Source organism: Gastrolobium bilobum, unplaced genomic scaffold (genome assembly GCF_033153095.1).
Source record: "Gastrolobium bilobum isolate Gb01-03AN ecotype WA unplaced genomic scaffold, APGP_CSIRO_Gbil_v1 utg32371, whole genome shotgun sequence".
In the NCBI taxonomy this organism is placed as follows: domain Eukaryota; kingdom Viridiplantae; phylum Streptophyta; class Magnoliopsida; order Fabales; family Fabaceae; genus Gastrolobium; species Gastrolobium bilobum.
The window spans coordinates 54,288-70,604 of NW_026898885.1; the positions used below are offsets into that span (position 1 = coordinate 54,288).

At 31.6% G+C, this 16,317-nt stretch overlaps 1 protein-coding gene across 1 annotated transcript; it reads right to left on the reverse strand.

Moving 5' to 3' along the window:
- LOC133285071 (subtilisin-like protease Glyma18g48580) lies at positions 1-4,676 on the reverse strand. Its single transcript, XM_061482225.1, has 11 exons — positions 4,593-4,676; positions 4,303-4,412; positions 4,125-4,222; positions 3,871-4,035; positions 3,570-3,693; positions 2,111-2,654; positions 1,919-2,013; positions 1,564-1,839; positions 1,370-1,484; positions 1,045-1,258; positions 1-757 (listed from the first exon to the last, which is right to left on the reverse strand). Exons 1-11 carry the CDS (start codon positions 4,674-4,676, stop codon positions 231-233), a joined length of 2,352 nt encoding a protein of 783 aa, XP_061338209.1. The 3' UTR covers positions 1-230.
- Positions 4,677-16,317: the final 11,641 nt, after the last annotated feature.

Genomic DNA, 16,317 nt, shown 5'->3' on the forward strand with positions numbered 1-16,317 from the left:
GGCAATGTAGGGCGTAATATTAATTAATATTATTTAGAAGGATCTTGCATGAGTTCCATACATGATTGATGTGCCTAATACAGTATGTAGCTCCAATGGAACAAAGTTCATTACTGCGACATTCCAATGGTAAAAAGCACATTATTATCATTATAGCATGATAACAACAAACACAAACACATAGTCAAATGGTTATCATAACATAACATTCCTCTGAGTAATTTCTGAAGTTACAGGACTACAATAGGACTGGTTACTCCGTGCTTCCCATCTGTCCAAGACAAGTTCCCAAATATTGGAAAACCATAACTAGGCACACCCGTTGCTTGCAGAATAACATGAAAGGTCTTCTTTTCTCCAATTGTCTTAAAAGTCAATGAACTAGGTTGAACCAGAACCTTAAATCCTTCAATTACGTGAGTTTTCACAACATATGTACTTGGAGGCCCAACGTTTGTAACTGTACGAGTTACATTGATAGGATTTATCCCGCGATTAGTTACTGTTATTGAAGGATAATTGAGATCTTCAATGTTGTAGGACTTAGGACAAGTGTAAGAGAATTTCAACTTGAGTAAAGCTTGAGTAGAACCAGAAGCACATAAAAAGTTCAAGTAATCAGTTGTGCTTAAATCATAAACAAGTCCAGGATCCATTGCAAGGTTAGGCTGAATATGTCCTGCGCCGTATTCGAATGGAGTTGCTATTCGATCAAATGCGTCCCGAATAGGCCGATTCGTGTTATCTAGTGTTGTAGCTGGAATTATGACCACAGTTTTTAATAAGTCACCAATGCTTTTCCTAAATATATGTGGCATATGAACATTTTATATATATAGGACAAAGCATCTTGTTAAACATGCATGTGAACATATTGCTTTGGTTTTTGAATTTCGGGTAGATGTTACTACTAAAATAAGACTGAAGATATATACTTGTAGTGACTACCTTCATTATCTTGTTTTTTCTTTTAATGTCTTTTAATACTATTACTGCATATTGTGCATATATATGTTGCTTTGTATTGTAATTTTGGCAACATACCAGTAGTCATAATGGCTGATTTGATAGCTGCTGGACTCCAATCAGGATGAAGTGTTTTGAGAAGACCAGCCACCCCAGCAACATGAGGGCAAGACATAGAAGTTCCCTGTTGCACATTGAAAGGAACCCTGCGTGTATCTGATGGCAGATTAGATGGACCTGTGGCTAGTGAATAAGCAGCTAGTATGTTCACACCAGGACCAGTTATGTCAGGCTGAAACAAAAAACAAAAGCACTGTAAACGAAAAATGGATGGAGGAGTACTCATTGAATGTAAGATTGAAAAAATCTCAATTTTCACATGATAATGAAACAAAGCATTGACCTTGAGTATCAATGGTTGCACGGCACTGGGACCCCTGGATGAGAATCCAGCCACAGTTGGAGCTGGCTTTATTCCTATATATGTTCTTGCTGCAGGCATGAAAGCTGCAAGTTTCCTGCAGTATATTTATGAATATTGAAGTTCTAAGTCTTTCTCTAATGTAACATTTGAAGGGACCAATGATCTATGATTACCTGCTATTGTTTTTGTCGGAACCTCCTTTTCTTAACCATTCACCTTCATCAGCATTTTCATCCTGATAGACATCCAAACTTGCACCGGGTATAATATGAGGCTCAGCTGGGAGTGTATTTCCACTTTGCTCATCATTGATCACAAATACTCCCACTGCGCCTGCACGAGCAGCTTCTTGGCCCTCAGCAACTGATGATGTTTTGTCACCTCGAATGCAGATTAATATTTGTCCCTTTACTTTGGTAGGATCAAGTGTTCCAGGCTTGCAAATACGACTGCAGTAACACATATAAATGTATATAAAAACAAAAACACAGTAAATATTTGAAGCAAGTTTGGTGAATTTGTGCTTACGCATCTTGAATTGTGGCATTAGGAAGTTTAGCATCGACAGAATGAATCAATGGATAAGATTTCCGTGATGGTAAGCCTCTATTAAGACTAGCTCCCTGGTATATATATATATATATACATACATGCAGTCCAATTAAATAAGTTGATATAAAAATTAATTTTCTAGTTATAAAAGAAACACGATATACATACCTTTAGGTAATGCTTGTTACCAAAAGAAATGTTGGTGAGAAAATCCCTGTCTATTGTACTAGCAGCAACAGTGAAGGACCAAGGTGCAACATTTAAGACAGTTCTAGGTGCTGGCCCATCATTCCCAGCTGAGCAAACAACCACTATATTTCTAGCAACTGCATGGAATGCCCCAATGGAAATGCCATCTGTGAACAAAGCTTCAGCATAGGGAGTAGAACCACCCACAGAGGCTGAGATGACATCAACACCATCATAAATGGCATAATCAAATGCTTGTAAAATGTCAGCTTCATGACAGCCACCAGCATCAAGTGTAGACCAGCAAACTTTGTAGGTTGCAACACGAGCTCTTGGGGATCCACCCTTTGCAGTGCCATTTCCATTACCGAAGATAGTAGCACCAGGAGCAAAATTACCAGCAGCAGTTGACAGGGTATGGGTACCATGGCCAACAAAGTCACGTGCAGTAAGGTTCAATGGATCAAGTTTGCCAAATTGTGCCTCGTAATTTTTGCTGAAGATTCTTGCTCCAATCAGCTTCCTAAAATTATTTGTTCATGTTGGTTCACGATTTTCAAAACTCAAATTTCCCAAAATTATGAACTATGCCTACAATTTTCATGATTATATATATATATATATATATATATATATATATATATATATATGGGTTTATCATCTATCATTTAACATGACCACAAAAAGTTTCCTACACACACAACATTTTGTGGGACCCACAGCAAAAAAAAAAAAAAACTTCGGCACGCAAAACGAATCTCTATAACATAACACAATCACTTTTCCTACAACATAATTCTTATAAAACCCTATATATATATATATATATATAAAAGGAAGATGTGAGTGAGACTCACATGCATAAAAAACACAAGTAGCTAGCTCATAGATCCTGTGAATTTTTAAACGAACTGCACCATGTGCTGTTTATCATTTTATAATTAATAATTTTATTGAACAAATTTAATTTTAATATTTTATCATAAAAATAATTATTATTTTCCAAGATTCCAATAGTTTGAAGTAACCATAAAGAATCATAAACCGTGTAAAGTGAAAACATCATCGGGGAGAAATTTCAATTCTTTTCATATTTTTTGAGTAATGATATGATCATAGAGATGTCTGAATTTATAAACTTTTACTAATTACACAAACTCATATTATTTTATTACGTGTTAAATAAACAATTGGAACTCCTTTTCTCTCTCTCTTTTTTTTTTCTTGCTAATGTACATACAAGCATCCCATTTTTATTTTTATTTTTATTTTTGCATTAACTTTTCTATTAATATTTAAAAATTGCATAAAAATAATTAAAAATTTATATATCTCTAAAATCTATTTCATTTAACGTTCCTTTAAAAAAAAAAAACCATTTGTTATAAATTGGAATAGGTTACAGAATTTACTAAGTGAAATTACACAGAAAAATGACCTGTTACAGAAATTTTTGTTTGAACCATTAAATTGGTCAATCTCACAGACCCCATTCCCATTCCACCTCGATGGAACGGGCCCGTATCCATAGTCGTTGAAACTCATGTGTTCGGGCCAAACGCCTGTTCAAGAAGTAACCAGTCAGTGGTTTATATATTCTATACAAAATGAAAATTATTGTACATAAGTATATGAAGAAATTGCATAAGATTTTGTAAAATTTTAGTTTAAAGTTCCGTTATCCAAATTCTTTGTATTAATAGCAAATAGAGGATTTTGTATGATAATATGAAGCATACCTGTATCTATATTAGCCACGATTGTATTTACGCCAAATGCTGCCTTCTGCCAAGCAGAGTTTGGAGGAATTCCACCATATTTTTCCAGTCCAAGAAAGTCCCATGACCTGGTAGTGTGCAATTTATGCTCTTTGCTCAAGAAAACTGAAACCACATTTGGGTTTTCTGCACCAATAGAAACATATAAATATGGTATCAATTTGTGGCTTCAAAATGACTAGAAAATCATGGACATGGCAAAAAAATTTGCTCACTTGCAATCTCTGATGCCTCTTCCTCTTCAAGCAGTGCAGCAAAGCCATTTATGTGTTTATTGTAGGAGTACATAACTGCTTCCTTGGCCTTCTCATGACTGCTAAAAAACCACACCTACTTAAGTCGTCAATTTCTAGTGTCCCATACTATGTTAACAGAAATTCATAGATTTTATACCTTCCCAAGACTGAAGCCAGTAAATCATAATGGGAATTTGTGGCTGACTCAAGATCACTAGGCAAAGGATTTGGACCATGAGTATGTCCTCCCAGGTACACAATGTAGGTCTGTAACAGAACAGAGAAATAAAAGCAAACAATTAGTGAAATATTGTATATCCAACAACAACAACAACAAAAAATGAATTTGGAAACTCTCAAAGTTGTGAAAGACAGTGGCAACTATATCAGATACTTGAATGCAAACTCGTAATGAGATGAGTAAGAAGGAATTGGAAACATGCTTGCCTTTCTAAGGGCATGAGTGTGTTCCTTCAAGAAAGTGCAAAGAATGATTGTTGATAGAAAAACTTTGAAGATGGATGATGCCATTATATTTCTTCAACTGGTGTTCTAGAGCTACTGATAACGAGCTCTACTTCTGCTTTTATATTTCTATTCATTGCTTTTTGGAGGCAAAGGGTGTGCATGACATATGCACGAAATTATTTTATTTTATTTTTTTGGAAAAGAGATATATTTAATAACATAATTTATTTTTATTTTCGTAAAATATGTATTTATAAATAATATGTATTTAATTATAATAATACATTCTATTATCTATGCATTTTGATAAATAGTGAGTCATGAAACAAAAATAAAATAAAAATTATTATTTATTTCTATCAAGTTGTGTTTCTGTGCTACCATTCATTTTCTGTAATTAAAAAAAATTAATTTTATCAAATATTATTTTTAATCATTTCTATTTCCCAAATTAAAAAAACCATATTTGGAAACATTGTCATGCATACCTAAGTATGATTCTTATGTCATTTCCCCCCATAAATTTTGTTTTAATGAGATATGCATGAATTATATTATAAATTTTAAAATTCAATAGGATGAATTTATAAGATAGTCACTTACAATTGGAAATCATCTTATAAAACAACATACACATAATTTACAAAATATATTTCAAATTTTCGAGTTAAAGCGTAAAAAGATTAAGTGGAGAATATTGGGAGTGTCTATTGCATTTTTACTGAACCATTAACATTCTTTTTCATCGATTTTTTTTATCATGTTCTTAAATTTTTCAAATAAATAATTGAATTAAACTAATGACCTTTTTATAACGTAAGAAACATTTTTAGTGTTCAGTACAAGGATCAAGGGTTTATTACTTCTCATAGGAGATAAATTTATCTCTTATACATACATAAAAAAGTGTGAAAGGATTTGGATAGCCATGATAAATTGTAGTAGGTTATGTATTCAATTTTCACTTATATTCACACAAAAAAAATATATAAAATTTATATTTGTTTTCTCTCTTTTCTTCTCATGTGGCTTCATACTTTTATGTAAATATCAGACATATTTATTTTCTTCAACATACTTTTAACGCTATATTTAAACAACGTAAGATAACCACTTTAAGACAAAAATATAATAATAATAATTCAAGAAAATAATAATCCACAGGCAACAAGCCAAGAGTTATAATGGTATATATGATGTATTTAAATTCTCTCATATGTAAAAATAATTATATGATCATGTTATTTTATCATAATTATTAATTTAAAAATCATGCATTTTTCTTTCTCTTATCCCATCACTAATAAGTAATTGTGATCAAATAACACGATCAACAACCCGTCCCAAAAGTTTTGCAAATTTTTAAAATGAAAAATATGTAATTATGTCATTAAAAACTTTATTAGATGTACATGTGCATATTTTTTAATAGTATCATCACTTTTAAAGGTTAACTTTTGTTTAATTATTTTCTATTATAATCACGCGCAGTAATTTTAGTATTTCTTTAGTTTTAAGGAAGGAAGAAATGAATTTTAAAAAATCCTTTTAAAATAACTATTTTTAAAGGGAAAAATGTCTATCATTTAAAAGGATGATTTTTTTTTTTTGGAAATATTCCATCAGTTCATCGCTTCGCGATTAGTTCTACTGGGAAGATTCGAACACATGCCCTCACCCCCACCTGCTCAGCTCCCATGCGCCAACTGAGCTACCACCATTGGGATGATTCTTTTAGATGAATGTAGTGCATTTTTTTAAATTTGAAATTATAAATTTTTTCCTCTACTCTGTCTTCCATAATTTATTTCTTTATCTCTCTTAAAAGGATATAAATAGGGGTGTTCATCAACCGATCCAAATCGATTCAAACTGCGGTGACCGAACCGAAAAAGCGATAACCGAATAAACCAAAAACCGAAAAATCGAAAATCGATTAAAAATCGTAAATTTTAATTGGATTGGATCGGTTTTTGGATGGGTTGATGAAAACCGATCCAATCCAAACCGATCAAATATATTAATTTCTCTCTACCTACTTGGGTATTTCCCTAATCATAGCCTAAAAATTTCTAAACCCAAGATTCATTAACCCATCAACTAAACCCAAGAAAAAATCTAGTCATATCTCATCAACAAAATTTTATCTTTGTAGAACTTCATATCTCATTGCCAAAATTAAAAATATTATATTATAGTTTACTAATGCTTTTGTATTTAAAAAAAATAAATTACAAAGCCAATATATACAAAATATGTTATTTGCATAATAATCATGAAATAAATTTTAGGATTTTCAAAAAACCGAAAACCGATCTAATCCAAACCGAAAAAAATTGGATTGGATCGGATCGGATTTGAAAAAAAATTAAAACCGAATGGATGATTATATGATCAAACCGAAGGGATTGGATCGGATAATTTTTGCTTCCAAAATCGATCCAATCCAGACCGCGAACAACCTTAGATATAAATGTGTGTCCTTTAAAAGGACACACACTTTTCCCATTTTTAAAATATATAAATAATGATGTTTTACTATTAATTTGAAACGAATTATAATTTCAAAAACGAAATATTTCATAAACTTAATCTATTTTAGTTTAAACGCCAATATACTTTTTCACCTTAAAAAAATAACTATGCAGAATTTATGATAGGATTTTCCGTGCCATTATTACATTCCTCTTTTTTTGCTGAAAAGGCTTTATTAGAATGCTGAATCCTGCGTCCTTTTTCCTGAATTCTTGCGTCGGATGTCACATGGAGCCAAAGTACTTGGTCAGCAGGCAACTTACGCATATTAAATTTGCAAAATGCTCCTTAGACAAAAGGTTATTATGTGAAATACTATTTGCAAATAAATCCCTCAAATCTTCAATGATAATTCTGAATTAAAACGGTGTTAAATTCATTCAAAAAAATATAAATCTTCTTTAATTTTTTATTTATTTTTTTAAATTTTGCATCAATGGCCATCATTCCCCATTCATGTACAATAAATCTTGTCTCGTTATAAAATGTTACCTCGTAACGTACCTATATGATTTTAAACATCACAGTTGAAACTCTTTTTCAAATAACTAACTTCTAGTTTGAAGTTCCGAAATACCTACCTAAGCTTATTTGAAAACTCAGTTGTAATCAACTCAAAATCAATATTAGCATCTTTTTCTGCTTTGTGAACTGAATTTAGTTCAAGACAATGTTTTCCCCCACCTAGAATCAAGGAAATAATTAAACCATTGACGTTCTTCGTACATGATAATTAAATATAACATAAATAAAGCATCAGAATTCATTAATTTCCATTTAGTTGGGAACCCAAGAGTGGGGTTCCTGTTTGGGACTTCTTTTCCAATTTGAGACTTGCCCACCTGCCACTGCCAATGACATTTCCTAAATTCTTGCATTATATGCCACATGGAGCCAAACTACCTGTTAAATTCCATGAATCTGCTTCGCCAAAATCAAAATTTCCATAAACCCATTGTATGTACTTGCGTCACGTGGCTCTGTATGAATATCAATAGATTTGCATTCTTTTTAAGTAGATCTTAAAAGTTGGTATTTTGTTATTTAAATAGATACAAATATTTGTTCATAAATAACATGTGTGGGTGGGGCCATTATGAAATGGATTAACTCTTCTCGCTGTAAAGTTGAGCCTGTATAACATTTGTCCAACTACCACAGAATAAATAACTCTTCTCCCTGAATTGTTAGATTTTAACCTTGGATGCAATGTCATTGCTATTTTAAGGAACGTTAGTGGTACTTATTTCTAATAGGGTTTTTTTTTCATTAGATATAATTTTATATTAATTTTATTAAATAACCTTAATTTACTTCTGTTGATAAAATGAATATAAAAGTTTATCTGATAATAAAAATGTGTTAAAAAATATAAAATAATGTTAGTACATTTTTCATTATATATGTGGTTCAGTTCCCTATTTGTCCATTAAACCTATGTTCAGGACTGAACCACAGATATAATACAAAATGCTACTAACATGTTTTTTTTTTATAATTGAAGTATTTGTATTTTCCATATAAATAGCTAAAGGCAGCCTGAATTTGTTAACGGAAAAGCAACCAAATGATTCTTCAACGTAAATCATGGTTTCTGTTTTAAAAAAAAAATATTTCAATACAAAATTTTAAGCAATTAGGCGAGGTTACACTAAAAATTTTATATTTCTTTAACACGTTTTTTCTTTGGGTGATGTTATACAAATAATTTTATATTTCTTTAACATGTCTCCTCATATAAGAGTTTACTGAACTTGAAGGATAAATAATATACAGATACAAAATAGGGAAAATGAGGATAACTCTTGACTACTTAATTACGTTAGCTCTGATGTCATATAAAATATCATTTCAATTCAAAATTTTAAGTTGTTAAATGAAATCACATTATTAATTTTATATTTTTCAATAGTTTTAAATAAAAAAATAACATTAACAATTTTCAAATGTGGATTTATTCATATTTCTCATATTAAATGACATAAATTATCTGGTGTAATTAAAAAAAAGGTGGAAAATACTAAAAAAAGAGAAAAAAAAGAAAAAGTGAATGTACTTATTCTTGTTTGTGTGTTATACGAAACAATTTAAGAAAATTTCCCTTGTTGAATATGGGTTTGAATATTGAAAAAAAAAGCACAAAGATGTTACACGTATGTCTTATTCAGTGAACAACAAAGTTTGGGGGGTTGTAAGGGTGGTGTTGAACATAACTCTCGTTCATTGATAGGAAAGTTAGGTGAGAACAAGCGAAGAAGACTTAATGAACGGAACTTCTCGTACCACTGAGGGAATTTGGGACCAATAATGACCATCAATGTCGTCGAAAGATTTAGCTGTCCTGATTCTTTATAAGGAAAATTGCTTGCAGGCGACTCGCCTTTTATGCCTTCCTCACTGAAGAAACCACATTTAACTCTGATGGGACTTAAGGTAGAATATCATTAGTAGTATTGTACAAAACGGGCTCGGCTGTTCAACTCGCCTAATCCGCAAAACGGAGCGGGGTGGACTGAGTTTTTCAACCCATCTCAAAAGCGGGATGGAGCGGAGCTGGTTCATTTTTTGGCGGGTTGATGATGGGCATAGGCGGGCCGAAGCGGGTCAGTGTAAAATAGGTTCAGGCTGACGGGCCAACCCGGCCAACCCGCCAAACAGAACGAGGCGGACTGACTCATTTTTTGACGGGTTGATGGCAGGGTGGGGCGGCGCCGCCTTCTTTGCCACCTCTCCCCATCATAGTACTACTTCCACTGAATAAATATAATGAAATTGCTTGCTGGCGACCCCATTTTTATGAGTGTATTTTCAGTACAATAATTGTAGGTACTTTTTTATTAAAAAAAGAAAAAAATATGAATATGAAAAAAAATAATTATTAAGATAAGAATAATATAATTTTTTTTTTTCATATTTAATAAAGGGTTATATAATTATTATGCAATGTTATAAAAATCGAACTGACCAAGTCGATCGACTCGAAAACTGATAAACCGATTATATAATTGGTACAATTTTCATATTATCGGCTATGCATTGAAACTAGTGTGAAACTGCAAACCGGTGAAACCCTGTTGGTTTTGATGAAAATCGATACTTGACCCAGTTCATAATTTTTTTTTTCCAAAAATAAAATCAAAATAGACATATTTGAATGATCTGTTGCTTATTAACTTATATAGGTTATGTACCTACAACGCTAAAATTATCTCAGTTATGCACTAGGTAGGAAATTATGATTTGATTTATAACTAGGGATGTCGTTTACTAAACTCGAAGCACCAGTATCACAAGCATTATATGTTTATTTGATCCTTTATTAGACAATAATGTGTTATTTATTATTTTTATATTAAAATATTTGGAATCTTTTTTAAGTATTTGAGTGTGTTTATAATTTTTTTAATAAAATTATAAGTTTGTGTATAATCATCGGATCATATGATTGAACTAATGACCTAATAACTCATTATTTCAATCGGGTCAATCACCCAGGCGAGTTTAATAACATTGTTATTATGTCAGATGAGGAAACCAAAATTTTCTGCATACATAGATTTTGAATGAGGTTCACTTATTTATTTAATTTTCTCTTTGTTGCTTTCACTTTCTCTTTCTCATATGCTTGTATTTGTTGGACATAAGTATAGAAAATGTACCAAATAATTGGTACATCTTTAATAAAGCTCTTTGACTAATTTAGAGTTTTTACCCCTCTGATATTTGAATCACGGTAATTATCAATGACAGTTATTTAATGTCGTAGGGGGACCCAGCGGCACTGAGTGCCACGATCCTTCTCTGCGTCCTCACATATTTTTTTTTTCAATTGAGTGCCTCACCCCCCTCCTCCGGCACTCACAGGATCGTGTCAAGTGGCACAATCTTGTTAGTCCCGTTATCATAAAATTTTAAAAGGCAATAACTTTTGACTCGGGTATCCAAATCAGATAATTTTTTTTTTCACATAATTTTTTTAGATCTACGCAATGAAATTTCATTTGACATATTTTATCTCTCATAAAAATAATTCAAATTTATAAAAACGTGAAACTATTATTGTCTTCACAAAAAAAATAATCGGTACATCCATACACTACAACAAAAAGCGCAATTTAAGGCGGTTAGTTTTAGGTACAAAGGCGGTTTAATCGGACGCCAAAATATACTATGGCAGTTGCAAAACATACGTTAAAAATGGCGCCACTAGATAATTCTCTGGCGATTTTGGTCAACCGACGGAATGACCGCCAGCGATCTCAAATTATAATAGGAGCGGTTTTAAACCGCCGCTAGATTTAGGAAAAATTTAAAAAAAAAATATAATAAACAATTACATCGGGAATAAGAGAATCATGTCGGTCCAATAACAGAATCAAAGATTGCACTAAATACAAAGAGAACAAAATCATTTAGTTCAAGGACATACATCGAATAGATCATACTCACCATGCAATCCAATTAATAAAGTACCTAAATAATTACCAAATGCCAATAAAACCACAAAATAATTGAAATTAAATTCACTATCTTGACAAACCTCAGCAAAACAAACATCACTATCTTTTCATACGATCCTGAAACCAAATATCAAAATGGAGAATAATTTTAAAAAAACTCATAATAAAATTTTAACTGTGAATAATTTCAAAGACAAAAATTATTCTAAACACAAATTTACCTTGATTCATAATAAAAAGAATTCAAATATGAGAAAAATCGGGTATTTTCTATAAACGGTAACAATCAGACAATTCACCTGAGATATATGCAATGTACATATACATTAGCTTAACCATAATGAGGAAGAAGGTGCCAAGAGCCTGTTGCCCCGTGCCATGGTGGAGCTTCTTCAAGTATAATAGAATAAAAAATCTCCAATTACAATGCAATAAAAAAAATTAAATAATTAAAGTAGGGTTGAATAGTTACAGTGCATGAGAAGGGGAATTGTCTTGTGTGTCCCAATATTGGGAAGAAATAAATGTCACACTAAATTCTATTTATTAGTATGTTATATGGGAAAAACTTTAACCACGCCTTTCTGGCAAGCCATAGGTCTATAATCCATCCGGTTGTTTTGATTGAAAAACTAAAAGACAATTAACACTAGTTTTCATCTGCAATAAATAATAATAATAATAATGGAGACATATCAATAACCTATAAGATAAATCATCATTTGTATCCTAAACCAAAAAGTTGAATCAGATACTATAATATGTAGGTTTATATCAAAATAACACAATTTGTTCGAATTTATAATTTATCGTCAATTTATCTTATAAGGACGCATACATACATTTATATTATATATCTTTTATTATTTATTTAGTAGCATTAAAAAATAATGTAATGCTTTTTAATTTTTACTTTTTAGAAAAAGTAGCAAAATAGATGGCACATACTTGCGCCCAAAGAATGAATGCATGTAAGAGACAAACTGCAAAATTAACAGCATACTCAACTTTTCTTGTTTTCTGTATTTCTTTGTGTCAACTTTAAAATTATAAGGTCCAAATTACAACTTTAAAATTAAGAATGATAAAAAAATAGGCTTACCGTTTTCCCTGGTTCAAGAACATTTGCAATGCGCCTCTTCATGATTCCAATATCTTTAGAAGAAAGGTCTTCGACCTCCTCCTCCTCATTTGTTGCTACAGAGCTTAATGCAGAATATCTTGGATCAACTTCAACATTATCAAGCCACGTATCCTGCAAGAGTAGTCCTTAATAATTTATTAATAGAATCAAGAAATAGTCACAAATCACAAATGAAATCCTTGGAGCAATTATCACAATTTTTTAATTATCAAAGTTTCCAAAATCATTGTAGGAGCAATAGACATAATAAATAAGGATTCTATCTTGGAAACACTCCAGAGTTCAATCTTTCTAATATCAAATTATAGTAGTAATATATTAAAAAATTCAAAATAAACACCTTACAGAAATAAAAACAATTGCAAATCCTTTCTTTGAGTTATTCACTAAAAGTATGAGTTTTACAAATATAATTTAATAAAAAGAAAAATAGACATCAACATCCAAGTTTAATGCACCAAGTCGAGTTGGGTAAACAGGGTCGATATGGTGTTTGAAAAAAATACAAAACAATATATATATATATATATATATATATATATATATATATATATATATATATATATAAAGTCTCGTTAATTGCCTGATATAAGCCATGGTTAATCAATTCTAAATTATTTGCCTTTTTTTTAGGGTTCCTGACACTAAAGAAGGACAACCCAACTCCATTCATTACCAAAATGATCTGCATGGCCAAACTCAAAGTCAGTAGATCCATTGCTTGCAACATTTTTATCATCCATGGGTCATCAACCATAAGGTCTCTTCTAAGACTTGAAAAGCCTTATCTCATGTTGAAATGACTGTGAACTATTAGGAGTTAGGACTATTAAAATTCTTTTGAATAAATAACCACAAAAAATGATACGAAAGCTCACCCTCATTTGATATTGCTTTTAGCAGTATGAGAATCAAGTTGTATGATCACATATGGATCAATTGTTCCTGGAAATCACATTAAAAAAAATTGGAAAGCAATAATAGAAATAGATTTGAAAACTATTCAGTACATCAGATTTATATAAGAGAACCAACCAATGGATCCATGGCAGGGAAATTGGATCCTTTTTCCTAATTTATAGAGTTGACCATCATAAGTTTCATGAACAAATTCCTACCCAAATGAGCCCTCCAGAGACTGAGAATAATGCACACTCGTCTCCAAAATCCTCCGCGAGTTTGACCATAGACCAAAAAAATTGCCACTCTAATAAGTTAGAGGTTAGAGATGTGCAGGAGACAGTTAGGCTACAATTATTTATGTATTTTTACATGAACTTCTATTTTGGCGCAAGTTTCAGAGAGAGGAAACCAAAATTATCATATAGTATAAACAGAGATATTAGGAACCTTTGCTAAATGACATCACAATGCTCTTCTCTTTGGCTTCCATCAACCAACTCTCCAACCTGAATATATATAAATATACAGGATACATACCTTTGGTACAAGGACATCCATAGCAGTCACTATTCTTGAGTCATCATTGAGCCGCACAAGGATATTATATGAATTTATTACCCAGTCAGGTGAAATACCAGTCAATGGCTAAAACTTTAATCTTAAAAGTAATGATGTGTCGCACAGAACTAACTTCAGAAAAAACTGCCAAAGAGGGGGGAAACCACAATTAAAACATGTCATTATTTGTAACTATAGTAAAAAGAACTTACGCAACTCATCCAAGGAGGTTTTATCAACACTCTCTCCACTCTTTATGAGGCGAATTTTCCCTGAAGTGGAGAGCAACTTTTTGAACATACATATAATGCCTATATGCATGGAGACTAGTGCATCTGATGTATGAGACAATAGAAATGTATGGTTTAGTATCTACTTCAACAAATAACTTTGAAATATACTACTGAACCAATCCATAATTGTTTCCAAACATTACAGGTAAAATACATGTCAAAACCTTTCATAGATATATAATGACCATACACGGAATGAAGCAGGGGATCAATGAACCTATAAAAGTGAGAATAAGACTATAAGATGAATATCTACTTTAGAATATTAACTAATGAAGCAATCTATAGTTGTTTTTGAAGTACATGTAAAGGCACTTGTCAAATTTCTTCCATAAAAATGTATCAGTGATTAATGTCTTCCTTCTAATGACACAAACAAAATATGAACATTGCAGAGAACTCAAGTCTTATGGGACACCGTAGCAAGTATCTTAAATTCTTAATAGCTCTCAGGTAGAGCATTTGTCAAAAATTTCTCAGCAAAAATGAAAACCTAATCTAAACAAGGGGAAAACATGAATCAATTTACCTTGGCGGTGGTAACGTTTATTTTAGGGGGGAAATGATGAGCATTGCATGCCTAAGTATGATGGATTGCTTGGAGGCAATGGCTCTAGAGAATGGAATGGTGGACAGAGATCTTCGTTGACGAACGATGAAAGAAGACAATGGCGGAAATGTGAGGAAAATAAAGAACTTTTTTTGTTTAAGGAAACCTTTGGGGCTGAGAAGATGGACGAGAAAGATGAGAGTGAGATGCATAGATGTAATCGGGATTAATTAAAACGTAGAACGAGAGGTGAAGCTGTAATCAGAGTTTAATTGATCAATCTGAGGCGGTTTAATTGAACCACCATTATTAAACCGACGTGAAAAACCGGTTTTTTTGTAGTGGTAATATTAAAAATTTGAGTAAACACCCTTTTTAGTCCCTGACAATAAAAAAGGACCAAATTGATCCCTAAAATTACAAAAAAAAGGGTCATGTTAGTCCTTATGTCAACTCCCAAATATGTAGAGTGGCCCTTTTCTTGTACTTTCAGGGACCAATTTGGTCATTTTTTATTGCCAGGAACTGAAAAGGACTTCGTAGATATTGCCAGGGACTAAAAAGGGTGTTTACTCTAAAAATATTTCCCACCTTTATGCCTTCCTTACTCAGGAATGCCTATTTAACTCTGATATGACTTGAGGTAAAATATCTTTAGTATTATTGTACTACCCATCACATAGTACTATTTCCACGTAGAATAATATCGGTGGATTATGCTCAAAAGTTATTGATTTAGTGAACATCTCGGTAAACCTCATAATTTGATTTGTCTGTTTAAAGGAAATTAAGTGGATTTATTTTTTTAAAGTTGTAATTTTTTAGATGGGTTGACTCAAACTTAAAATTAGATTAGACAAACCTTTAGGACTTCAAACATCGAATGATATTTTAAAAAAAATACATGAATTTTTTAATTTATGTTAATGGGCATTATAAATTTAATAAAAAATAAAATTTATAATATCAATTAGAATAAATGACATGAAATAATAATCCATGTGTTCTGTTGTGAATGGAAATAGTATTTTCTTTTTTTTTTGGTGGGGAATGGATATAGTATTTGACTGTACGTTACTATTAAAGATATTCTTGACTTAAGGATATTATTGACATAACCTACTCAGTGTAAGTTTGAATTATAAATTATAAAATATGTTTTGAGATCAATAAAAAAGGATTTTTTTTAACTCAAATTACAATTTAAAATTAAATTTTGCCAATTATGTAAGTTAGTATAAATATCGAGAATGGATCATTC

Excerpts from the sequence above, each read along its gene's own strand:
- LOC133285071 (XM_061482225.1), bottom strand. The coding sequence starts at position 4,676 with ATGGCATCATCCATCTTCAAAGTTTTTCTATCAACAATCATTCTTTGC. Across the intron at positions 4,036-4,124 it reads AGAGGCATCAGAGATTGCAA|AAAACCCAAATGTGGTTTCA; the intron begins GTGAGCAAATTT and ends CTATTGGTGCAG. Across the intron at positions 3,694-3,870 it reads CGTGGCTAATATAGATACAG|GCGTTTGGCCCGAACACATG; the intron begins GTATGCTTCATA and ends CTTCTTGAACAG.